Source organism: Bos mutus, chromosome 5, assembly GCF_027580195.1.
Source record: "Bos mutus isolate GX-2022 chromosome 5, NWIPB_WYAK_1.1, whole genome shotgun sequence".
NCBI lineage: Eukaryota > Metazoa > Chordata > Mammalia > Artiodactyla > Bovidae > Bos > Bos mutus.
In genome coordinates, this window is record NC_091621.1 from 25123011 (window position 1) to 25150571 (window position 27561).

At 37.2% G+C, this 27561-nt stretch overlaps 1 protein-coding gene across 1 annotated transcript in view; it reads right to left on the bottom strand.

Annotated features, from left to right (window-relative positions):
* GRIP1 (glutamate receptor interacting protein 1) overlaps positions 1-27561 on the bottom strand; it is a 752861-nt gene that overhangs the window by 140344 nt on the left and 584956 nt on the right. Inside the window, exons 3-7 of the mRNA XM_070370106.1 lie at positions 26339-26474; positions 23167-23312; positions 15488-15571; positions 8637-8712; positions 6152-6297 (exon numbers count right to left, since the gene is read on the bottom strand). Coding sequence (XP_070226207.1) covers positions 6152-6297; positions 8637-8712; positions 15488-15571; positions 23167-23312; positions 26339-26474 — 588 coding nt within the window. The remainder of the gene's footprint in view (positions 1-6151; positions 6298-8636; positions 8713-15487; positions 15572-23166; positions 23313-26338; positions 26475-27561) is intronic.

Below are 27561 nucleotides of genomic sequence, written 5' to 3' on the forward strand. Positions count from 1 at the left end.
GTAAATTAAAAACAAATCTATTCATTTAAAATAAAAAATCTAGTTTTTAAAGCTTAGGGTAACTTTCTCCTTACCTACTTCTTCTATTTCCCAAATAGGACAAGTGGCTCTGAATTCAAATACGGAGAAGTGAGTGAGATGATTAGGAATAAGAGGATTCTTCAAAAATTCATTTTGTAGATACAAATGGAGAAAGTATAACAAAATCTATTTTTAATCATAGAAAAGTAACATTCTTAATAAACTGCTGCTGCCATTTAAAAGTTAGACTTCTTTTATACAGGAAACTCCCTGGGCTTCTGTTTATGATATTTTTTATGAATAGGAGAAGGTTTCTGTGAATAGGTTCTGGGGACTCACAAGGAAGCACGTGGATCATAAATACTTTTAAGGCCCTTGAAAAATCCAGTTTCTAGTAAATTGAGATCATCTGGAAGAAACTGATTTGCCCCTAGAAAATACAAATAGTGGTCAATTTACTCTTGGTACTTATGACTGAGAAGTGACTACTGGAAGTTATATATTTTGATCTTCATATTCTAGAAAAATGAAATGCAAAGAACAGCCAAGATTCAGTGTGGTAACACCAATAAACCTATATAACTTTTTGGTTGCAACAAAAGTAATCATCTCTTCTGAAGACTCATAACATCCTCAATCCATCCCTGATGAAACAATCACTTGAAAATCATTAATATTATTTCATGTTTGCTTAGGAAGGAATGTAAGTAAGGATTAGCCATACAGCTGGGCAAAGATGTAATAAGTTGGGTATGTCTAAGAAAAGAGTAACATTTTTCTCAGTATTCTTGATTTTGCATGCTGATTTAGTCCAAGGAAATAGAAGGAAAAATTTGAAGCCAAGCAGAGAAATAATTGAGAGTCATGACTTACAGGAACTCAGAAAAACACCACAGGAAGGTTAAGAGGTTTTGTGTCTTAAAGATTCATAATGTCATTTGGTAAGGTAAGATGATACCATGAAGTAACTTCATTTTAAACCTACAAGATAAACATTGATATTTTGCTTTATTCTATACACACCCACTTAATGATGATTAGTTGTAAGAATAGATAAACTAAACTCTTACTTCCTCCTAGACCTGTCTTACCAGTATTATTGCAATAAATTTTTTGGAAAATTTTATCACCAACTAAATTCAACTTTAGTTGATAAAATTGATAGTTTCAACAGCTTTCCCAAATATACTACTGAATATGCTAAAATTTTTGAGCTGAGATTTACTAAAAAATATATCTGATTAATATCAATGAGTCAGAGGGATAATCAATATCTCTGCACACACACACATGCATGCGTTTCCTGCAAAATAATTTGTGTATTTTTAGTAGCATATAAATAAATACAATCAATATTTATATTTATGATTATAGACATACACCTGCTTCCTGAGTTATAATGTGACATCATTTTAATAGTATATAAATAAATGAAAGTGTTAAAAGTAAAATTAAAGCATCAAGAATGTTCTAAGTGGCAAATGAAAGGGTGCTTCATTCATGATTTATCCGGGAAACATACATTCAGTTTACCATGGGATCCCACTGCATACCCATCAGAATAGTTACCATAAAGCAGACTGAGAATACCATGTGTTGGTGAGGATGTGAAATTAATGAAAATTTTCATACGTCATTAGTGGGAATAAAATATTTAACATTTGATTGTGTCTTTGGGCATCTATTACTTTCATCAACTCAACATTATCTGCTTTGGGGAAGTGCCATTTTTTGACTCATTCTGTTCAACATACGTTCCATCCTCCCCTACCAAAGAGCAGTTCAGTTGCTCAGTCATGTCCGACTCTTTGAGACCCCATGGACTGCAGCACACCAGGCCTCCCAATTTTTTTTCAAGTATCCTAAAAATACTAGAATTTTTTTCTCAAAAACAAAAAATGAGAGTGGTAAACTATTTTTAATGGTACTTTGACTTTCAGGTAGTTTAAAAGAAATACCAATCGGACCTCTCAAAGTAAGTAGCAGGCTATGCTGTATAAGCCGCTCATTTCACTCTTTTTAAGGAGAAAGAATGACAAAAGCTGCAAAAACAAACAACAGCAACAAAAAAACATGTTGCAAAAACAGGGGAAATTCTTTGTTTTTATAAAAGGAAAGGTTGGTTAGTATTTGATGAACAGCCATTCTAACTGAAAGTATCTCATATTCTGATTTTCTAAAGGGCCATTTTTACTTCTTTCCACAAATTGTCATTCTTAATTATCTGACCATATCTATGCCTAATGCCATCTTAACATAATTAGTAAAACAGAAACAGAAAAAGAAAGAAAGAAAAAACAGAGAAAAAGAATAACAGAAAAGAAATATCAGAAAAAATCTAAGTAAGACAATTAGAATAGTGAAAAGTATTGACATGTGAAAAACAGAGCAGAATGCAAAAAAAGAAAGGGGAGAAAGGGAAGGAGGAAGAAAGGGAGAAAGAGAATGAGGAACAGAATGAGAGAGAAAGGATGGAGGAGAGAAAGTCAGCAGGTGCAAGAGAGGTGAACAAAGACAAAAAGGAATTTAAAAAGAAATTTAAAAAATCAAAATCAAAGTTTGCTCACCTGCTATATAAACTTAGCAGAACTTAGAAGAATAATACAATAAATGTACTATATGGATAAATAATTTTATCCTCAAAAATGTCTTTTTAGGACAATAAGAACTCTTATGCTAAGACTTTCAATTCAAAAGTCCTATGCTGAAATCTGGTCTGAAACTAGATATAATCAGACTGGCTAGCCCAGATGTGGAGTCCAGTTATATTTAACAACTTAGGGTATGATTCTAAAAATTAGTGGACATGTGATGGAATCTTTATTAAATAATTCAGGGTATTAGGTAACTTTAGAAAAAATGAATATTTAAATTCTAAGAAAAATACTAGATCTAAGTTTAAAAAAAAGAAACTTACATATGTCAGAAAGGGCATATAAACAACTAAAAATAATTTTTACAAAACACTGATAAGAACCAGTATCCTTAATATATACATAGCTACACAAAACAATTAAAAAAAAAAAGCTCCAATAGGAAAATAAAACTAAGAATGCCTCCAATAGAAAAAAGGAATACAGAACATAAGCAGACAATGCAAAACAAAAATGGCTAGTGTTCATGTGAAAAAACATTTACTTGCACTAGAAAATTGTTTTCAAGTAAATTAAAATATAAATGCAATGTTTTACTTAAATTAAAAAATTAAAAACATATTATTCAAAGTTGTATCTGGTGCTCTGATGAGACAGGTACATTTAAAACATTGCTGGCAGTAATATAAAAGAGTATAATCTTTATAGAAGACAACCAGAATTATGTATCAAATATTTTAAAAAGAAATATGCCCTTTGACTTAATAAAGTCAGAAATACAAAGATTTGGGTAAAATAATATTAATTCCAGTTATTTATAATAGCATTCTATTGGGAAATGGTTATGTAAATAAAGGCTTTATTTTGGGGTACGGTATAAAGTAAGAAATTAATTGAATTTTTTCCCATGCGGCTAACTAATTGACCCAGTATCATTGACTGACTAGCTCGGTCGTTCCCCACTAATGTAAGGCTACACTTCTGCAGTGGTCTGTGGCATTGGACTCTCTTTCATTGGTCTATTTATTACCCCATGTAAATATTACACAGACTTAATGGCACAATTTTAGAATGAGTCTTGATGTTGGATGCAACAAGGTTCTCTACTTTCATATTGTTTCAAAAACATTTTGGCTGTTTTCCCCATCTCCACTTTTCTTAATCCATATACATTTTAGAAATAGCTCTTAAAAGTCCTCTGAAGATCCTTCTGAGATTTTGAACAGAATTTATGGATGCATTTGAGAGAAATGATATATTTTTAGATATTAAAACTTCCCACTCAAGATTATGACACAGGTCCTTATTAAGTATTGTTTTACATATATGAATATCTGTAATGTTTATATTTAATGGGAACATTCACCTTTTGCTGTGTTTATTTATATGCTAAGTCACCTCAATCGTGTTCGACTCTTTGCAACCATGTGAACTGCAGCCTGCCAGGCTCCTCTGTCCACAGGATTCTCCAGGCAAGAATACTGGAGTGGGTTGCCATGCCCACCTCCAGGGGATCTTCCTGACCCAGGGACTGGACTCGTATTTCTTGTGTCTCCTGCCTTGGCAGACAGGTTCTTTACCACTAGTGCCACCTGGGAAGTGAGGTGTATGAATCTAAAATCTGTCATACAGAACAAAGTAAGTCAGAAAGAAAAAAACACATTTATATGGAATCTAGAAAATGGTACTGATCAACCTATTTGCATGGCAGGAATAAAGACACAGATGTACAGAAAGGACTTGTGAACACAACAGGGGAAGGAGAAGGTGGGGCAAATTGAGAGAATAGCACTGAAACATATACAGGACCAAATGTAAAACAGATAGCTAGTGGGAAACGGAAGTATACACAGGAGCTCAGCTTGGTTCTCTGTGACGACCTAGAAGGGGTGGGATGGGAGTACGGTGGGAGGAAGGCTCGAGAGGGAGGGGATTATGTACAGTTACAGCTTTATCACACTGTTGTACAGCAGAAAACAACACAACATTGTAAAGCAATTATCCTCCAGTTGAAAATAAAATTTAAAAACAGGAGGATAATTGCTTTACAATATTGTGTTAGTTTCTGCTGTGATCACACTTTCTGAGTGTTTGTTTGGCCTGTACCTGTTTACTATCTCTCCTTCTTGTCAATTTCAAGCTTCATAAAGGCAGAAACCATGTCTGTTTTATTTCTATAGTCTTTGTACTTTCACTGAGCTTACATATTAAAAAAAGAAATATTTGTAGACTGAATGAGTTAAACATGTCAAACTTTTGCTTCAATTTTTAACAATAACACACTGGATCATCACTTAAAATATATCTTATTTGTATAATTTTATCTTCTTAACTGCCTTTCAAAATAGGCATTCCTAGTCTCCATTTGACAAAGAAGGTAACTTAAGGCACAGGGAGATAAGTTCACACGGTTAAACTAATAGCTAGAAATCAGTAGAATTGAAAACAGAACCCAAATTGTCTAACTCAAAAGACATATAAAATAAAAAGAGGAAGAAAGAGAAAACAAGGGAAAGGAAGAACAGAGGGAGGAGAGCTCATTCATCCCTGACCTTTCCATCTCAAGAGCATACCACACCACTTACTCTGAGAACTCTGTAATTCTCAAACTTTACATCTTTTAGGAAGCCTCATACCTCATACATTTCAGGCCAGTAGACAGATTGAGAACACTTTCAAGCAACATTCTTCTACAGGAATCATACAGAGTGGGAAATAAAGGAGTTTGCAGTTACAGAGTAAGTCTTTTGCTCAGCTACATTTTACCAACATAGAACTTGATAGTTAAGTCAGGCACACAATCAAGTCTGAAAATTTTAAGAAGTATTTAGAGCATGATTTAAGTTTCAATTTCAGGTTTCAATTCATTATCTCATAATTTCTCTGCCTTAGTCAACATTACACAAAACTTTGACACTCTATTCCCATTGAAAAGGCATGTGAGAATACCTTTCTAGTTTTACTATAGTTGAGAAGGTAGAAATAGAATTACTTTTTATTGGAATCATTATTTCAGGAAAGGATACTGTATTCAACTTCTCATTTTAGTCAAGGATGCGATATGTCCCCTTTCCTTTCTTTGTCCCTAAGTCTGATGATAAAATGGTAATTTCTATTAATTCTGATTAGCTGGCTTCACATTGTGAAGTTATAAGAAGGAAAGGAACATCCTACTGTTTCCAGTCTCCCTGTAGTAAAAGAAAAAGTACCAACCCCTAAGTTAGTAATACTGTTTTTATGAATTGGAGGGAGAAAATACTTTCCTGCCAAAGGGTAATCTACGCATAAGAGCTGATTGCTAGGTGAAACATGCTGACAGAATGAGATGCTTTTATAGATTCTATCGACATGAGAACTCTAAATTGCTGAGAAGTGATCCTCACCTTTTCCTGAACTCACAGGACTAACATAGCATTGATGAAATTCTGTCTGCTACAGGAGGACATAACAGTTCATTCTTAATCCAAAGTGGCTTATCAGAAATGGACAGTGACATGATGTAGACTTCGAGATCCCAACCTTAGTATCTGACATACCCATGACCGAGACATCATATTCGATCAGGAGCGTTGCTTCTTGCCCACACTGTTTGAGAATACTCATGGCCTCAGCATGCGTGGTTCCAAGAAGTCGAATTCCATCCACACTGAGCAACCTATCACCAGGTTTGATTGTACCCTCTCTGAAGGGAGAATAAAGAAACAGTCATTAATTTAGCATCGTGGGGCAACATTAATAGTCACTTAGCCAAAGTGGCTCTTTCACACAGTCTACCATCCACTCCCTTTGCATTTTCTTCTAAGCGTCAAGTGTGACATTAACAGAAGGAACCCTGAACAGAAAATTGCTGCAATATGAAAATCAGTAATAAGAAAATAACAACACAATAGCAAATAACCAAGTTACCCACAATGAACTCCTGGGGTGCAAGAGTAATAAAGGCACATTTTCTCTTTTCTAGGTTTTTTTTTTTTTTGCCAAAATGTCTAAAATTGATTTATTAAAGCCAAGGAAATAGCACTCACCTATTTTCCCAAAGCTTGGTGAGCAGAAAAGCCTGCTGATTCCATTTCATTTATCACCAGTGAACCCAAGCTGGAGAAAGAACGCTGGTGAAAAATTTCCCTAGTCTCTGCATTTTCCTACTGATTTATAAGGCCATTTGGTGATCATTAAATTGATTCAGTCTCATATTCCCTGGAAAAGGCAGGCAAATACTATTCTCCCTTCTGTAGACACAGACACTCAAGGCAGTGGGAGAAGATGCCTCAGCACAATACTGACACCACTGAAGTGCAGCCAGAGAGGATTCCAGATTATAACCCTCCGGTGCAGGAGAGTCAACAAAGAAGAGAAAACCAAATGTGGGGATTACAAGTTTAGGCTTTGGGAAGAATAAAAATGATGTCTTAAACATCTTTCACCCAGGCAACTCTCCACGTAATTTAAATCTAAAATTTTATCTTAAAATTTTTGGTTCCCTTTGTGTGTGTTAGTTGCTCGACCAAGTCCGACTCTATACGACTCCACCATGGACAGTAGCCTGCCAGGCTCCTCCGTCCATGGAGTTCTCCAGGCAAGAACACTGGAGTGGGCTACCATTTCCTTCTCCAGGGGATCTTTCCAACCCAGGGACCAAACTTGGGTCTCCTACATTGCAGGCAGACCGTTTGAGCCACCAGGGTTTCCTTTAGTTTTACATTAATTTGGTAAAATGTTCACAAACTAGTAGCCTGCTCTTGACATTTCTGCCAACTCCAACTCACAATGTTAATAACAAATGAAAATATTCTTATTTGCTCCAGGAAGAATAATTCACAAGAAAAGCATGAGAAGAAGAAGAAAAACAACAACAACAAAATACTTTGTATTATCCTCCACAAAGGCAAATAACTTTAGCAGAGGGGAGAACCTAAGTGTCTTCATATTTTCTTATTGTATATTAATTAAACTTTAAGTTTTTTAAAAAACTGAGCTAAGAGTATGAGCTTTGAAGGAAAATAAATCTAAATTCCTATCCTAGCTGGCAAGTCATTTAAGCATATAGTTCCTCAGTTTAGTCATCTGTAAATGTGGATAAAAATACCTCATTTAGTGAATGGTTGTGAGGATAAAATAAGATTATGTCTGCTAAGTACTCAGCACAGTTCTTGGCCCATGGTAATCACTCAACAAGCAGTATTTACTATTATTATTGCTATATCTAGTGCTTATGAAAGGTTTTTAAAAATCCATTCTAGGCTGAAACATTTTGTGCAGAGTTGGGGGTAATCAGTGCATTTTCCTCTTCTCCTCTCCTATCCAGTGGCAGGAGTTGTGTTCCCTACCATTATGGAGCAGACTTTTGTTGTGGGAAGTAATACAAAGATAAGTGTCTCTTGAGACATCTAAGCTGTGTGTTCATTTGGGACTTCTCCATCCAAAAGGTTTATGTAGGAAATCTTCAAATTAGCAAGGAAGAAACACTAACACCAACAATATTCCTTCCCTTTTACTAAAAATCACTTCGACTTTGACATTCATAGTCATCATCAAGGTATAATAATCATGACAAGGATGTTGGAAGTAGTAAGAGTCAGAACCCCATCATCTATCTTTCCAGGTTAGGAGATTAGCAATTGGCAAGGATACATCTCAAGGACCTGCTGTAAAAGGGCCAGATGCTTTTTATTAAATGCCTCCAGTATGACAGGCCCCCTGCAATGCACCATAAATCTCTAATCCTTAACAAAATGAAAAACCTTGAAAAGTAGGCATTATCCTCTACATTTTACATTTGGAGGGAAGTGAGCGGAGAACTGTTAAGTCACACGTCAAACACATAGGGTGGTAAGCGCTGAATCTGGGGTCAAACTTAACTTTCTTCTGATTCTTCAGCCTGAACGCTCTTGTTTTCACATTCCGACATATTTATTTAATATCTATCTGTTACTATGAAATTTTTAATTCATCAACTTCTCTGCCAAAGTCCCCAGCTTCATTTAGTCCACTTGGATAGTGACATAGAAACAAGAAGTTTACCTGTCAGCAGGCCCTCCTGGACGAACACAAGTTATTACAACTGGACGAGATTTATTTCTATCGTCATGTGCTCCCCCTAGCAAAGAAAAGAAAAACAGCTTTAAAAAACACTCTTTCTATACATCAGTGTCTCTTTTGCTGTCTCGTACACAGGGTTATTGTTACCATCTTTCTAAATTCCATATATATGCGTTAGTATACTGTATTGGTGTTTTTCTTTCTGGTGGATTCATTTCGATATTTGGCAAAACTAATACAATTTTGTAAAGTTTAAAAATAAAATAAAATTAAAAAAAATAAAAAAAAACACTCTTTATTGCTGCCATTAAAAAATTCACTTACAAAATGCCAGTGGAGAAACTGAAATACATTTTATTGTTGTGTGAAGGAACATATATGCTTTCTCTCTGGCACATAATAAAATCTTATTCATTTTATATAGAATATACTGTTGATGTCAACATTTCCCCACTTCTAAATAAATATGTGGCTGTAATCACGGGTCAGCTATAAAATGCTTAACGGCTAGTATGATAAGAGCATCAAGTAATTACAAATACTAGTCCAGTTAGAGCAGCCGTTGGTTATGAACAAAGTGTAGGTGGGTATACCTGGCACCAACCAACCTGGGCTATAATATAGGTGAGTCTACAATGTGAAATGAAGCAAAAACTAAAGGAAAAGAAAAAAAATCGAAATATTAAAAAAATTCAAGCGGCCAAGTGGCCTCCGTTAAAAATGGGGTGTTCAAAATAAGTATTAGTGCATTCTATAAGTACTACCTTTTTAGCACCTCCTGCATTTTATGTGTGTTGATGTAACATTTTATCTTTTTATTTTGTGTATCCTTTAACTACTCTTTGTAGTTATAGCTAATTTTACTATTTCTGTCTTTTAACCTTCACATTCACTTTATAAGTGATTGACCCACTACCTTTACCATATATTTGACTTTACCAGTGAGATTTTTTTCTTTCATATATTTTCTTATGTAGGGCCTTTATATTCATATATTTATGGCCTTTTTCTAATTAGCTTACAGATGTCCCTTTAACATTTCTTGTAGGGCCAGTTTAGTGGTAATGAACTACTTTTGCTTGTCTGGGAAACTGTCTCTCCTTCAATTCTGACAGTTAACCTTGCCAGGTAAGAGTATTCTTGGACGTTTTTGCCTTTTAGCACTTTGAATATGTGCTTCCTTCAGGCCTGCACATTTTCTGCTGAAAAATCAACTAATAGTCTTATGGGAGTTCCTTGTATATAATGAGTGGTCTTTCTCTTTCTGTTGTTAAGATACTCTCTTTAACTTTTGACAGTTTAATTACAATGATCTTGGTGTGAATCTCTTTGGGTTCATCTTGTTTGAGATTCTCTATGCTTCCTGGACCTGGGTGTCTGTTACCTTCCCCCAGTTAGAAAAATTTTTAGTGACCCTTTTCTTCAAATAACTTTTTTGTCCTTTCTCTCTTCTCTTTCTGGACCCCTATAATGTCAATGCTAGTATGCTTTATGTTGTTCTACAAGTTCCTTAAATTATCCTCATTTTTAAAAATTTCTTTTTCTATTCTGTTTGAGTGACTTCTACTGCCTTGCCGTCCAAGTCACCTGCCTGTTCTTCTGTTTCATCTAGTTTGCTGTTCAACCTCTCCAGATTTTCTAGGCAAGAGTACTGGAGTGGCTTGCCATTGCCTTCTCCAAGTGTATTTTCAGTTCAGTTATTGTATTCTTCAACTCTATGAGTGCTGCTTGGTTCCTTATTATGTGCTCTTTCTCTTTGTTGAAGTTCTCTCTGTGTTCTTCATTCTTCTCCTGAGTTTGGTGAGCATCCTTATGACCATTACGTTGAACTCTTTATCAGGTGTATTACTTCTCTCTACTTCATTAGGGTTTTTTTTTTTTCCTTTCTGAAGTTTTACCTTGTTCCTTCATTTAGAACATTTTCTTCTATTTCCTCATTTTGCTTGACTCTGTTTCTATTAGTATGCAAAACAGCTATCTCCTCAGTCCTGAAGGACAGTCTCTGTCTTGACATGGCCCTCTTATCCTTTTGGGGGAAGCAGGAATTCAGCTACTTCTCCAGTTCTTCTCAGAGTAAACTGCTTTATATGTAACTGTATATTTGTTGTATTTGTGGGAGGAAGTGAGTTCAGGATCTTCTAACCCTGCCATCTTAAACCATCTTCTATCCATTTCCACTTTTTTCACTATTGTTTGTTTGACTTGATTTCCTCATACATCACCTTCCTGGCCACCCATCTGGATGGTCTCTAGTTTGCCAGTATTTGATAAATACTAATGTTACCATTAAGAACTTCTTCTTTAATATTTGCCTGGTTGAACAGACTGACATTTCCCATATTTGGTACAGGTAGAGAGGCTGACCTAAAGAACCTAGCCTAAGAGAGAAATCAAAAGGCATTCATGGTTCCTGATGAAAGCAAATGTTTCCTTTATGTTCATTTCTGTTACAAGTGATTTATTCAGTCTGATTGATTGGTAAAATCTCCATTTCAGTATTTTTTTTAATTCAGTTTGATGGCTTCTTTGAGCCCCCTTATTTAAAATAGGAAATTTACGACTTTCTCGGAAGAAAATTTTTAATGAAAATTATGACAACAAGTTACAGCACATGCTTAACCATATTTATATAAATACCATCATGTAACTTCTTTTTTGCAAGGTAATTATAAAAAGATAGGTTTACTTTCCTTTGAAGGGTTTTGAGTCAGAAAAAGATAAAGGCTGAAGGCAGCAAGAAACTTTTCCACTATTTTGATTCGAAGGTCCAAATGCAAGTATGTTAACAGTGGATACATGTCAAAATGTGAGAGAGGTAACTCTAAATTACTTGATATGTGACATTTTATCATTATTTGAAATAATGAGCCAAGTTTAGTTTGTGATTCACTTACGTGCTAGATGTTTGGAGCTATAAAGCAAAATAAAGACCATTCAGAGCCCACTGGTATTTTAGATCTTGGCTGCTCATTAACATCAACCACCTGGCATGCATTATTAAAAACATCAATGCCAGGGACACAATGTAGACCAAATCTGAATTTGGGCTCCATATGTTAAATGAGTACACATAGCTACAGTTTTTACAGTTGAAAATGACTAGAGAAATTGCCTCATCCAAAGTGAAAAGCAAATTAGTAGTAGAGTGATTTTTCCTGTTTTATAATTTATCACAAAATGTTATCTATTTTTAAAAATTTTTATTGGACTAGAATTAATTTGCAAAGCTGTGTTAGTTTTTGGTGTACATCAAAGTGAATCAATTATACATATACATATATCCCATCTTTTTTTATATACTTTTCCAATATAGGTCATTTCAGAGTACTAAGTAGAGGTTCCTGTGCTAGACAGTGAAAGTGAAAGTGTTCGTCACTCAATTTTCAACTCTTTGTGACCCCATGGACTGTAGCCCAAGAGGCTCCTCTATCCACGGAAGTAAAGAATTCCGTGGCAAGAATACTGGAGTGGGTTGCCATTTCCTTCTCCAGGGGATCCTCCCAACCCAGGGATTCTCCTGACCCAGGGATCAAACCTGGGTCTCCTGCACTGCAGGCAGATTCTTTAATTTCTAGGCCACCAGGAAAGCCCTACTGTGCAATAGAGTAAGTCCTTATTAGTTATCTATTTTACATATAGGTAACTAATACTTTGACATATAGGTAACAATACTTTGGCCACCTGATGCCCAGAGCCAACTCATTGGAAAAGACCCTGATGTTGGGAAAGATTGAAAGCAGGAGGAGAAGGGGACAACAGATGATGAGATAGTTGGATGGCATCAACAATTCAATGGACATCAGTTTAAGCAAGCTCTGGGAGATGATGAAGGATAGGGAAGCCTGGTGTGCTGCAGTCCATGGGGTTGCAAAGAGTCAGACACGACTGAGCAACTGAACAACATTTTCCATATACTAGTGTGTATATATCAATCCCAATCTCCCAACTTCTCTCTCCTCCTTCCTTATGCCCTTGTAACCATAAGTTTGTTTTCTATATCTGTGACTCTATTTCTGTTTTGTAAATAAATTCATTGATTTTCTTCCTGTTAATCTAAACCATCTTCTGCTTGGTGGCAAAGGAATTAACAGAAATTTAACTCTCCATGATTTAGGCTGGAACAACATTTTTTATTTTATGGGTGCAAGGTTCTATTGTTTATGCAGTCAAGGTTTTTGAATCGTGACATACAGCGTGAGAAAGGTAATTCAATTCATCAGCTAAAGGCCTGGCTTACTGTTAAAAGACCCATCCTAGGTGAGTAAGAAGAAATTCTCTAGCACTAAATGAACATGCTTCATCTGCAATATCTTGCTGTCCTTCCTTCTTGAAATGTCCTGGTATTCCCCATTGATCTAAGTTAAGCTCATATCCCTCCTATGCCATAATGTTTTATCTGCCAGGATAGCATTTATCCACAGTGCTTTTTCATTCTGCAACTCTCTTTGTGATTAACCAATAACTCTTAAGGGATGGGTACTGGCCACCTTTTGAGCATGGAAGACCCTCCAGATGGACCTCAAATTGGTTTCAAATATAAGTTCTTTATTTATGCTCATAAAAATTTTTAAAATTTGACAAATTTTTGTGTTCAACCAATGTACTAAGGGAGTTATTAAAACCTACAAAAATCTGGTACTCATAAACTAAAAGGCTTCCCTAGTGGCTCAGACAGTAAAGAATCTGCCTGCAATGCAGGAGAACCTGGGTTTGATACCTGGGTCGGGAAGATCCCTGGAGAAGAGAATGGCTATGCACTCCAGTATTCTTGCCTGGAGAATCCCCATGGACAGAGGAGCCTGGTGGGCTACAGTCCATGGGGCCACAAAGAGTTGGACATGACTAAGTGACATAAACTAAAATTGGCTCATTATTTCTAAGGTTTTATAACCAGTACAATACCAAAAAGTCTGATGTCCACACAAATCTAGGCATCATTCATCCATTCTTTCATTTATTAAATGCCTACGATGTACTAGGTAGGTGTTTAGGCTCATATTTTAAAAACTCTTACAAAGCATGAACACACAGATATTTGAAATTCCTGCAAACGGTGGGAAGGACATCTGTTACCATCATACCATCAGTTGTCTTGAGGTGACTGCAGACTGAAATTGCTTCTATTCTTTTTAGTTCTTAAATGATAAATTACTGTTGGTTTAGCTCTTTCATTAGCAATTTGATTTGTTATTGATTAACCAGACAGCAACTAGTGATGAATATCTGCACCAGCAGTATTTTTTTACCGCAGCATTTCAATAATTAGACTGGTAAGCACGTGATTCAAGTGTACCTCTCTTTCATACTTATGTTGAAAAACTAGATTTGAATATACCACCCTCCAAGCTAAAATTACTTGTATACTGACTTTTCACTACATTCATCTAATTTTTTACACAGAAATTTGAAAATGGTTAAGGTAAATGATCTTGGGGTTTGTGGCTCCACCTAAATGTAGGACTGGGTCAGTAAAGTATAATAACTAGTGGTCTAAAGCACTGAGTGGGGTCGTAGTTGCCTGTTTTCTCTAACACTCATTTGGGCATTATATCAACTTATGTCTTAAAATTCACTGGACTGTAATTGCCTGTGGTTCAGGGTTCTGTCTCATGACTTCACAGGACTCTGCCCTATGCTGACATGTTGGCATGTTCTTAATGAATATTTGATTGATTTGCTACATGACTGACATAGAATTGAACCTATGCCTAAAACTTGGTCATCTAAGGCAAGTTTGTATAATGAATACATCTCTTTCATTCCTTGAGGCATGTCTATTTCTTAAGATGGTTAGTTAATTTTAATTAATGTCAAAAATGTTGATAGAGTTTTGCTGCTGGTGAAGTACAAAATGTAATAGGTAAAAACAACAACAACAAAAAAACCATACGGAAATGTTAAAAAAAATTCCTGATGCTTACCTAGTTTCCTATTGAACCTCAGTGTCATACTAGAAATTGTGAGTTGTTAATGCATGCGTAGACTTTAAGGATGAAATTGCTAATAATAAAATAAAACATTAAAAGCCAGCATTGTAGCTCAGAATTAATGGTCCTGTAGACAGACTGTGGACAAAATTTCACCTGAAATATTTATTATTAATATCATTCAAAAATAAGATGGACTGATGTACCGAGGTGCTCAAGGGATTAGATTATCTGCAATTCCTTTTTAGGAAGCTACAATAACAAAGTGCATTTTAGGAAAAAATAATTTAAACAAAGTTGCTGAACCCTAGTGTATTCAATCAAATCAAGCAATATTCACCAACATTTTTGACTCAATGATAAATGATACAGAAAAATATGTAAGGGAAGCAAAAGACATGTTGACAAAAGCAGGATGACTATGAATTGACAAGGTTTACAAACAATGACTTCTTACTGTGTATTAATGAACTGAAATAAATTAGCTAGATCGTTTGGACTCCATTTTGATTCCCAATTATGGCTTTATTTCTTTAAAGAAAAATGGATGCAAAATTATGAGGTAACATTGTGTGTGTGTATTAGTTGCTCAGTTGTGTCTGAATCTTTGTGACTCCATGGACTGTAGCCCACCAGGCTCCTCTATCCATGGAATTCTCCAGGCAAGAATACTGGAGTGGGTTGCCATCTCCTTCTCCAAGGGATCTCCCTGACCCAGGGATCAAACCTGGGTCTCCTGCACTGCAGGCAGAGTCTTTGCCTTCTGAGCCACCAGAGAAGACATAAGGTGACTTCAGGCACTGAAAACATCAGTTTTTTTGAAATGACTTTCTAGTTTACTCCCAACAGTTCAATGACAAATTCTCCAAGAGTATCTGATGGTTCTATTTTCTAACTGCCACCTACCTCGTATTACAAAACCAAAGGTATTTCCTTCTTTGTGTAACGTGACTTCCACCGTTCGGAAAATAACACTCGATCCTTGAACAGCTAAAAACAGGAAAAAGAGAGGGAAATAAGTCTTATTTCATAATAACATTTCTAGATTTTTTTTTGGATGGGAATAAAACAGTAGAGATTTCTTGTTGCAAATAATTCTTATTGCGTAATTAAACAGTTAAAAAATCTGTTTTTAAAGAAAATATTAGAAAAAAATTGGAATGACATACAAATATCATAAAATAGTTGTCTGTATAAATGACTTATATAATTAAGGTCCAGGTGGAATCAAAACCAGAGATACTTCCTTTCCTCCTGTGTAGCCAGTTTTTAGAGCATAATATTCACATTGTTAAAACTCTATATAACAAGAGAGACAATCTTCATGTGATAAATAGAATTGTTTTCCCTTTGTATTATGCAAAAGTTATACACAATTTTTGTAAAACTTACAAAATAATTGTTTTATTTTATTTTTTCCTTTTTATTACTTACAAAGTTTTATAGAAAGAACACATCTGAGTATCATTCTAATTGATGATGACAACTGGATAACACTCATAAAATATAACTGTTCTTGAGTAACTAATAATTATCTTTTTTGTAGCTAGCACAAGAAGAAAAGTATTACTCTCAGATTGCCATTAATAGGTTAAGCTGATGCAAATTGATTTTCTGACATGATGCATAGCAATTAAACAAAGACATCAACAACCCAAATGAAACTTGGAGAGTAAAAGAAATTTGAAGTACATTCAAAATATTACTACTAACTAATAAAATAAAGATCTACTTAATTTTACTTGATACCATCATGCTCAGGTTATGTTTGCCTGGTTATTGCTCTCATTTCTCAAAATGAAATTACATTGCCAAGTTGCTATCTCTAATTACATTATACACAGTATGAGGAGATAAGTTATATTATGAGCTTCCCTGGTGGCTCAGAAGATAAAGAGTCCATCTGCAACGCAGGAGAACTCAGTTTGATCCCTGGGTCAGGAATAACCTCTGGAGAAGGGAATGGCTCCCCACTCCACTATCAACAAGAAACTTATAGACAAAATTTAAAGGCATCTTTGAAAAGAACATTTCTTTCCACTCATAGGAGTAAAAAATAATTTTAATGAAGCATTAATTACAATTACTTTTTAATTATCATAAATTATGAATCCTTAAAGGAGTGGACACCATTATGAACAGCACACAGGTAAAATCACAAAACTGGACACATGCAGCTGGAACAAAGTACAATAAGAACTTGGATTTGCTCAAAAGCAATATAAATCTACAGCTGAACAAAATGCTTTGGTATACTGCTGATTTAATTAAATGTCATATTCTTGCTATCAGGGGGATTTCAGTTTATTCTAATCAGCTAGGAGCAGTGCATACAAATATTCAAAAGAATTGAGATACAGTTTTAATTAAAAAAAAAAAAAACTGAGTTCAAACCGGATGTTTTCTTATTTCCATGACCCAACAAGCCACTTGAAGAAATTGGTTAAGAACATGATCTTTCTGTTCCTATTAAGGAAAAGATACGGGGAGAAATAATTAATGAGCATCTATGGAATGTTTTCTGTGTGCCAGAAACTCTGAAAGTGGTTTACAGATTGTATTTAATTTAATCATTAAATCAACTTTCAATTATATACAACCAAATTCTAATTCTGGGCCACCTGTCCTTGTTGGCTGAATGTCTGTTCTGGGGAAGCAAAGCATTGTAATTTTAATTTTGCTTGAAGTAAATCTTACTGACCACAAAATCTTACAACCAAATCTAAAGTCAATATAAAGACTTTAGGGATTATCTACAGCTTTAGATTATCCACACTATTGCTCTTCATCATGGGCAAAGAAAAATGGGACTCCTCACTACATTTTAATATACTTAATGAAACAGATTTGGTCTTTATAATTTATATTTGTGTGACTGGCTCTTTGTGACTGAGGTTTCATATTCAGCACCAGACATCCGGTTTGGCCATGTGAATTCTATTCATAACTTCACGTGTGTGTATGGACGCAGAGATCCAATCAAGGGGCTTACCCAAAGAATCAAACTGAGTACATAAAAGGCCGAGGTAGAACCAATTTTATAATGCAACAACACTACTCCTCAGTATTTTAGTTGTTCTGATGCCCCTTGTTTCTATATGTGCATATGTATGTATTTCTATATCATAAAGTGACACTCTATTTTATTATGGTAGGTTTAGTTTTTCTAAATTATATACTACTCCCCCACCTCCCCAACACCTATACCTATAGGAGAACAGGAGTTGTGCACCTTCCTACCTCATTACGTTGGTTATGCATAGCTAACTTGCTTTGGCCTATGGGGTGTTAGGGGATGTGAGCAGAATCTGCAAATGTGCTCCTGTGGTTAGGCTTGTCTTGTTTTCCTTCTGCAACTGGCACAGGAAGAGCTTCCCTTGGGTAGCTGATATTCCCTCAGACTACATCCCCTAATGAACCATGTGGAGAAGACCTGGGATGACCCCCTGTCCCCCCAACCATATCATCATCATCACCATTGTCATCATCATCTATAGTCTTTCTATCTCTCTTAGAATTAGACATGAGAAGTAATCAGGCTGTCACAGGGACATACCTTAACACATTTACTTGAATTATGGAAAGACTTCTGATAAAAAGCTAGCCTGATTTAGCTGATGATTTAGCAGCGAGGACTGCCTTTGACAATAAAATTCCATGGCAGACATTTTTCATAAAACAAATGAGGTAAATCTGTAGCTTTAAGATTTGAATGGAAATGGTATTTAAAGATGTATAAAATAAACCTCATGCCAAAATTATATGCTGTCTAACTACTAAGTGAGTGAAATAAACCTCATGCCAAAATTATATGCTGTCTAACTACTAAAGCTTATCATAAAGAATTTTAGGTGTTAACTAAAAAGTGGATGAGAATTAGGTAATATTTCAAAATTCTTTAAGGGTTATGGGAACAAAAAATGTGAAGGCACTCCTCTAGACCAACTTTGAACATACAAATGCCCAAGATACAGTCTGGTAACATGCTCTCTAAATACAGTCTCGAAATACCACATAATTCTAGAGTCGAAAAGAATGCTAAGCTCACGGAAGTCGACTATTTCATTGTCATTAAGAAACTGAGTATCAGAAAAGGGGAGTTGCTTACCCAGGGTCACAGTTCCATTTTCCTTCTATCTGCTCTCTGTCTCTCTGCACCACTTTCTGTCTTTCTCCCTCTGTCTCATACACACACACACACACACACACACACACACACACACTCTCTCATACAGATCTTTCTCCAATTCCTGCTGGACTATGGGGCTGGCTAAGTCTCAGATTGCTGTGATTCTTGAGAGAGTTACAGTCTTGGCCTTGGGTGGCCTATCTTTCAGCAGGCAGCTCTCTCCCTGGGGTCTGGCTTGTGCCTGCTCTAACTGTCTGAGCTCAGTGAAAGGGAGGCTTATTAATCCCTTCGATCTCCCTGAACGCAAAGATCTTATTAATTTATCTTAACATAATAGAAAGAGACAGAGATAATCCTTGGCGAATAGACCTCTGCTATCTGATTTCTACTAAAAACTTCACACTTTTGTGTTTAAAAATATTTTCTCTTTTTCCATCAGCTTTATTGTGTGAGGGAGAAAAGGCAGGTATAATCACCAAGTCAGGAGAGGTTTTAACCCCTGGATATCTCTGATGTCCACCCTCTCCTCTTTAACTCTATTAATGCTATATTTATTCAGAGTATTACCTCTCTTTTGGAAAACTGTAACAGCCTGGGGGCTTATAGCTTCCATTTGATCTCTTAAAATAAGTCTAAAAACTCTGATCTGGGGGGCTTCCCTGGTGGTCCAGTGGTTAAGGCTCCATGCCTCCACTGCTGGGGGCATGGGTTTGATACCTGGTTGGGAAACTAAGATCCCACGTGCTGTGTGGCATAGCCAAAACATAAGAATAAACCAAAACCAAAACTCTGATCTGAGGATGCTGCTCCTTGGCCTTAAAAACCTTTAAAAAAAAAGGCTCCTGATTGCCCACCATTCACGGCTTACAAGGCCCTCCTTCACTTTGTTTACCTCACTGACATGTTTACCTCACTGACCTCGTCCCTCTGAGGCCCTCTCTTTCCTTTTGTGTTCCAGTAATTCCAAACTGGAGATTCAACCTGTGAACTGCACTATCTTCATACTTCCTTGCCATACCCTATGCCTGGGATGTTAGTCTTCCTCCTGGACCTGCATAAATGCCTTCTAATCTACTGTGAAGTCCCTAGCTCTGGACAACCCAAAATGCTCAACAAATCTCCACAACTGCCTTACCCTGAGAGCAATACTAAGAGTTCCTCTTAGGAACAGGTTGTGTTTTATTGAATATGTATGTACACAGTGGAATAAAAATGCTTAATCAAAGAGCATTAACTCTAGATATTTGACTCCTCTTAACTACTAGGCAGTGGTGTAAGATAGTGATTTCAAAAAAACTGACTTTAAGTTCAAGAAACATAGTACTTTCAGTGTAATAACAATAACAACAACAATAATAATAGTAATATGGCTAAGATACACTATGGCTTACGGAGTCTGTGCTTATGATCTAAATACATGGTTACAGCCTTGAAATCTTACAAAAATTCTACATCCATTACAGTCATTTTGTAGCTGAGAAACCTATAGCTCAGAGAACTTATTAATAATTTCCCCAAAGTCACAAAGCTAGAAAGGGACAAAACTGACACTTAGCTAGTGACACAGTGCTAGCTCTCAACACTCTACTTTACTGCCGGCTCTTACTGAAAATAAAAACACTGTAGCAAAGTTTTAGAACTCAGATTCCAATTGATTTTGTTATAAAATCACCATGAGATTTTCGGTGTTAGATTTTATGTTAAGAATAAGAACTCATGATTGGTATGTATTATACATTCACTCTCTGAGTGCTATCTCCTAATCCCAAAGTCTCAAACATCATCTCTAGTCCCATTACTCTTAAATTTACTTTTCAACTCTAGATCTTTCTCACAAATGCCAAACTGTATCTTCAACATTTTCTTGACATTTTCTCTTAGCATGTCAAATAGGCACCTCAACTGTAGTATTTTAAACAATGAACTTCTTAAAAAAATTTTTTTTTAATTTTATTTATTTAATTTGGCCACGCTGCACAGCTTGTGCAATCTGAGTTTCCCCAGTCAGGTATCGAACCTGGACATCCTGCATTGGAAGCACAGATGCCTAATCGCTGGACCACAAGGCAATTTCCTCCAGCAATAAACTTCTGATCTTCTCACAAGTCAGCTCTGTCCACATTCTTATCCACCCTCATTAATGGCAACTCCATCCTTCCAGTTGCTCAGGCTTAAAACCTTCTGATGGTCCTTGACTTTTCTCTTTCTGCAGGTGCTCAGTCATGTCTGACTCTTTGTGACCCCATGGACTATAGCCCACCAGGCTTCTCTGTCCATGGGGATTCTCCAGGCAAGAATACAGGGGATCTTCCCAGCCTAGGGGTTGAACCAAGGTCTCCTGCATTGCAGGCAGATTCTTTACCAGCTGAGCTACCAGAGAAGCCCCCTCTTTCTGCATAACCCACATTAAATTCATCAGGAAATCCTGTTGGTTCTGTCTTCAAAATAGCTGGGGAATATGAGTGCTTTTCTCCATTTCGCCCATCACCTTCACCTGGATCACTTCAATAGTCCTCCAAATGGTCTCCCAAGCTTCTACCTTTGACTCGCAGCCTATTCTCAACACAGCAGCCAGAGGAGCCTTTGAAAACGTTAATCAGATCATGTCACTCCTCTGCCCAAACCATACAATGCTTTCCTTCATCATTCAGAGCAACACTTAAGGTCCCTCCGTTGGCCTACATGGATGCGCTATCCTTTACACTTCTTACCACCTCCCCCACTTCTCTTCATGCTTACTCTGTTCCAGCCATACTGTCCTCCTTTATGTTTCTAGAACTAGGCCAGATTATTGGCCAGATTATTATTCTAATCTGGCCAAACAAAAGGCCAGATTATTCCTGTCTTTTGATTTTAGCACTGGCATTTTCTTCTTCCTGGAACTCTTTTAACTCAGAAAACCATATAGCTAATTTCCTCACCTCCTTCAAGTCACCGATTAATATCACTTTCTCAATGAAACTGTTCCTAACCACTCTACTTCACATTGCCAATGACACTCCCCGCCCACACTCCCAACCCTTCTCCTTGCTTTATTTTTTTCCCCCGACAGCATTCATGACCCATAACATTCATACTACATACAGCTGATCCTTGAACAACATGGTTTGAACAGTGTGGGTCCATGTACCTGTGGATTTTTTCAATAGTAAATCCTATAGTACTGCACTATACCTGGTTGGTTGAATCTAGGATATGGAAGAACCTTGGTTTTGGAGGAATCATATATATGGAGGCTCAAATACAAGTTGTGCATTGATTTTCAACTGCAAGGAGGACTGGCACTTCTAACCCCTCATTGTTCAAGGATCAGTTATAATTAACTTATTTATTATATTTATTTTATATATTTATTTATAAATATTATAAATATAATTATATATAAATTATATTTATATAATATATATATTATAAATATAATATAAATATTATAAATATTTATATATTTATTATATTTATTTTATTTTCTGTCTTCCTCTAGTAGTAGTAGTAGTGCTAGTCTCTTCAGTCGTTTTTGACTCTTCGCGATCCCATGGACTGGGGCTTGCCAGACTCCTCTGTCCATGGAATTCTCCAGGCAAGAATACTAGAGTTAGCTGCCATTTCCTCCTCCAGAGGATCTTCCCAACCCAGGGATGGAACCTCAGTCTCCTGCACTGAGGCAGATTCTTTACCATCTGCAGCACCAGGGAAGTCCCTCCTAGAGTGTAAATTCTACTGACATTCATTGGGGGACAGGCTGGAGCACGGTAATGCTCAATAAGTCATCACTAAACAAATAAATTATCACCAGTTATGAAGAATAATCAATCTCAGTTCTCAGTAGTACAGAAGAGCAAAGCTCTGACTTCGGTGCCTACTAATTTGGGAAAACGTACTTAACTTAAGCATCTGTAAAATGAGAATAATAATGATAATAATGCCTACCTTATAGTTTTGATTGATTTGTATATGTATTATTTACCAAACATTTTTATATTGCCAGGTACTGTCCTGAATGCTTTACAAACGCTAACTCATTTAATCCTCATAACAGATCCATGAGATCTGTTATGTAGTAACCATGAGTAGTATCATAGGTTACTAATATCATCCCCATTTTTCAGATGTGCAAAGTGAAACAAAAGAAGCTTAAGTAACTTTTTCAAAGGCATGCAGCTAGTAAAAACTGGAGCTAGAAATTGACTGTCTATTTGAACTAAAGTTCAGCTCTGATGTTCACAGATGGCTTTAATGAAACACGAGTCCTAGATAATTTTATCATCATTTATGCTCTTTTACATTCTTCCAGAGTAGGCAATAGAAATTCAGATAATTTTTTAAATATTAAGAAAGTATGCTCTGCTGTTCCTGTAATAAGACAACGATGGCAAAAGAGAAAAAAAAAAAAGGAGAACCAAGAGTTTGAAGCAAAAACATGGTGCAGCTGTTCTGCCTCTGGCCGTTGATGACTTACAGACTGGCGGCAGCTCATATTCCACCTCCAGAACTACTCTTTCCCCGACATTCTTCAGCAAGCTGATGATCTCATCGTGGCGGAATTTGGCCAGGTTGATGCCATTCACTGCTTTGATGTAGTCACCCACATCCAACTGATCACTTCTGCAAAACAAAGAGTCACTTAGTAGAGCTCTCATCCCCATGGGCCAGTCTGATCATATTTCCCACTTTGCTATCATGGATAAACATACAAGCCCAGAAGGCTGACACAGCAGGGTCCCTGCCTCCTAGGATGCGGCTGGTTCCTAAGGGCAGGAGTGCAGCTGAGGGTGGATGAGACGCTCAGGGATCCCTCTCACTCACGCTGACTATATGCTTTCCAAGTCCTCTACTGCATCTGCTGCTATCTCTGATTTTTTTCCCCAAGCCTTTACCTCTTTTATTTTTAAAGAGCATCAAAAAGTGAAATAAAGAGAAAACTACCTGTAGTTGCTCTGCCCCTAAACAGTTGGTTCTCCTGGGGCAGATTATCTGTATCCTGGACACACTAGAAGTTTTCCATTCTTATTCCCTTTCAGTGTTGCTGCTTGCCTTTTGGACATTTCACCACTTTCGGTATCTTCACTAGAAGTATGTCCAGGGCCATATAGAAGCTCATTTTATTTTGCTATTTATTACTTATAGCAGGACTGATTTCAAAAAGTATCAGTGAAGAAGAAATTACAACGAAGGCACGGGAATTCAGTAACAGACTCCTCTCTCCTCACCATCATAATAGAACTGTGGCTACTTTGGGGCGTTTAGTCAAACTCTACTTCTAAACCAAGAGCAGGCAGCAAGACCAATGATAGGACTTAATTCAATAATATGTTCTCCCAAATAAAAAGAATGAATTCACTTGTTTTACATTAGCCCAGCTCCAGTCATTCTCTCTTCAGAACCTCCATAATCCTCTCTAGAGTACACATGGTCACTCTTAACCCAGGTTTACTGACTGACACTTATTTGGCAACTTAATTGTCTCATGCACTGTGACAACTCTTATGTTGTTGCTTTTTACTATTACACAATGTGATTATTGCTTCCAAACTTTTCATGTTTTTTTTTAATACCCTATTTCCCTTAATAGATTATAAACCCCCTAAGGGCAGGTATCTTATCTTGACTTATTTTGGTTTACTACCTGTGAAATGGTAGTGGCTTAAACAATAAATATTTGGTGATCAATAATACTCACTCTAACTGGCAGAGTGTTACTTTTAATTATAAGATCAATACATGTGTGAATGACATTCTCACCCCCTCCCTTGCCAGTCATGCTTGCTTTAGGGGTTACATACAAAGAAACCTTGGAGACACACGAAGTTCCAGCATCACGAATTGGCTATGACTGTTAAAAATTAAAGGAGGCTATGGTGGAAAGAAATCTCTTAAAAACCATATTGGAAAATAATATAAAAATAATACATATATATGTGTGTGTGTATGTGTGTGTGTGTGCTCAGTCACGTCTGACTCCTTGTGACCCCATGGACTGTAGCCCACCAGGTTCCTCTGTCCATGAAAATTTCCAGGTAAGTATACTGGAGCAGGTTGCCATTTCCTTCTCTAGGGGATCTTCCCGATTCAGGGATTGAACCCATATCTCTTGTGACTCCTGCATTGGCAGGCAGATTCTTTACTACTGAGCCACCCGGGAAGCCCTGTATATATATTAATATGTATAACTGAATCAGTTTGATGTACAGCAGAAATTAACACATTTTAAATTAACTATACTTCAACTTTTTAAAAAATGCAAAAAAAACCCCCCACAAACCCTGAAGGAAGGAGATTAAGTTGCTTGTGTTGATATCAACTTGGTTTTACAAACAGTACTGCAGATCATGGAGCAATCAATTGGCTTGAGCTTATAAATTGTACAAATAGGCTGATCATTGAAAATAACCACTATTTCAGGTGGCACTTAATAAGGTAAGAACTCTAAAACTTAATTTGGGATTCTGTGGACACGAGTTCTGGTGTCCAGGATTTAAGGGACAGTGGCAACCCAGTCCAGTACTTTTGCCTGGAAAATCCCATGGACGGAGGAGCCTGGTGGGCTGCAATCCATGGGGTCGAGAAGGGTCAGACATGACTGAGTGACTTCACTTTTACTTTTCACTTTCCTGCATTGGAGAAGGAAATGGCAACCCACTCCAGTGTTCTTGCCCGGAGAATCCCAGGGACAGGGGAGCCTGGTGGGCTGCCGTCTATGGGGTCGCACAGAGTCGGACACGACTGAAGTGACTTAGCAGCAGCAGCAGCAGCAACCTCACTTTGAATGAAACCTCACCATTCCACCCTTTCTTTCCGAGGTAGATTTCGATTTTGGCTACAGAGCAAACCCACTCCTGGCCAGCACTCAGGACGCTCTGTCATCAGCAAGAACTAGTGCCATCTGCAGTCTAATAAGAACAAGGACAAAACCAGTCCTTCTCAGCTAAGCCTTCTGCCCTTTTGGAAATCATCTCTTTGTCCCGATGAAAGGAAAATCTCACAAGTAGAAAAGCTGAGAATATGTAGGACAAGTAAAACTGTTACTGAGACGCTTGGAGCTGGGCCTCCCTCGCTGTCTGGGCTCCTCATGTGGCAGTTTCCCCGGTCCACAGAAGATGGGTCACCCACTCCCCGTTAGATGATTGGACAGTCTCACTCCCACTGCAGTAGGGGCACATTTGAGGACTAAATCCATACGGGCGGCTGGTTTTTTTTAAAGATTTTTTTTGATGTGGTCCATTTAAAAAATCTTTATTGAATTTATTACAATATTGTTTTTGTGTTATGCTTTGGTTTTCTGGCCACGAGGCATGTGGGATCTTAGCTCCTCGACCAGGGATCAAACCTGCACCCTTTGCATTGGAAGGTGAAGTCTTCACCACTGCCAGAGAAGTCCAGACACAAGCATTTTAAAATTAATATCTTAGGAGGACTTGACTGCTCTTGAGATGACACAAGAGCTCCCTGGTGACTTTGGCATGGGCCAGAAAAGCCATCCTTCTGAAATCTGCCTCCTCCCCACCCCCTGGGCTTCCACCTGGCAGATGGCAGTGTCATTTATCTATTAGTGACCTTTTCTGATGGAGCTTTAAGTTCTGAATTAATTACACCCTCACTCCTTTTTCTACGTTTCCCTGCGTTGCAGTTACCTAGCAGCGATTCCTCCTTGCCGCAGATTAGATACTCTGGGTTTGCCATCCTTGTCAATTCCGCCCGAGACCGTCAGCCCAAGGGTAGTGCCTTCCTTCTTCATCAGTTCAACCACAGTGGAGCCCTTGAATTCCTCTGTTAAAAGAAAATAATCTGCTTTAGTTAATGACAGCAGGAGCACAAAGGGTTGTCTTTGTGGGTGGTGAGGTGATTCCTCCCCATAAACGCTCTGCATTTTTTCTTTTGTGGGAAAAGTTCTGCGGCCTCTTTTCCACTGCCATTTGCAGAGCGTCTTGTAAAGAGGAGCAGGCAGATAAGGCAGAGCAGCGATTCCACTAAAGGTTATTAAAATGGGTACCAGTGGGGTACTTCGTGCTAGATTCACAATAAATAGTCTGACATGGCTTATGTACAGGATAATATTCGCCCTTTGTTTCCTGTCATTCTGAAGTGACTTTCTCTCATGTTTCTCCTTGTAACTCTAAAGGGAGCAATTGAGAGTCATAAGGTAAAGGGGCTGTAATGGAATTTTAAATAATAATACAGTGCAGCAGCAGACTCCAAGTCTGCGATACCTTTTAGCTGAGGAAGACGAATGACATAAGAGAAGAGCTTTCTACAAGTTCAAGAAAAATATTATTGACTCTAGTTTTTTTTTTTGGTCTTTCAGAAAACAAAGTACAATAGCGTCATGTTACAACTTACATCATTTCTTACAAAATGTGTCACACTATATTAAGGCAGGGTTGGTCCTCAGAATCCCCAGGGAATTCTGTTAATTCTCATTCTCTCCTGAAATTTTTAAATCTTACCAATCGTGTGGGGGTCATATCTACACACCAAGTATGCGTGCATGCTCAGTTGGTCCGACTCTTTGTGACCCTAGGGACTGCAGCCCCACCAGGCTCCTTTGTCCATGAGATTTCCTAGGTTAAGAATACTGGAGTGGGTTGCAATTTCCTACTCCAGGGGATCTTCCTGACCCAGGGATTGAACCTGCATCTCTTGCATCTCCTGCACTGGCAGGTGGGTTCTTTACCACTGTGCCACCAGGGAAGCCCCACACACCAAGACAGAACCCAAATCTTTTGATTGAAGGCACCACAGAAAGAAAACTTGACTCTCCTTGCTTTCAGAAATAGAAATGCCTCAACATTTACCTATCCAGAGATTAACTATGACAAGCATTGTTTCAAAATTCTGTTTGTTACATCAGAGTATA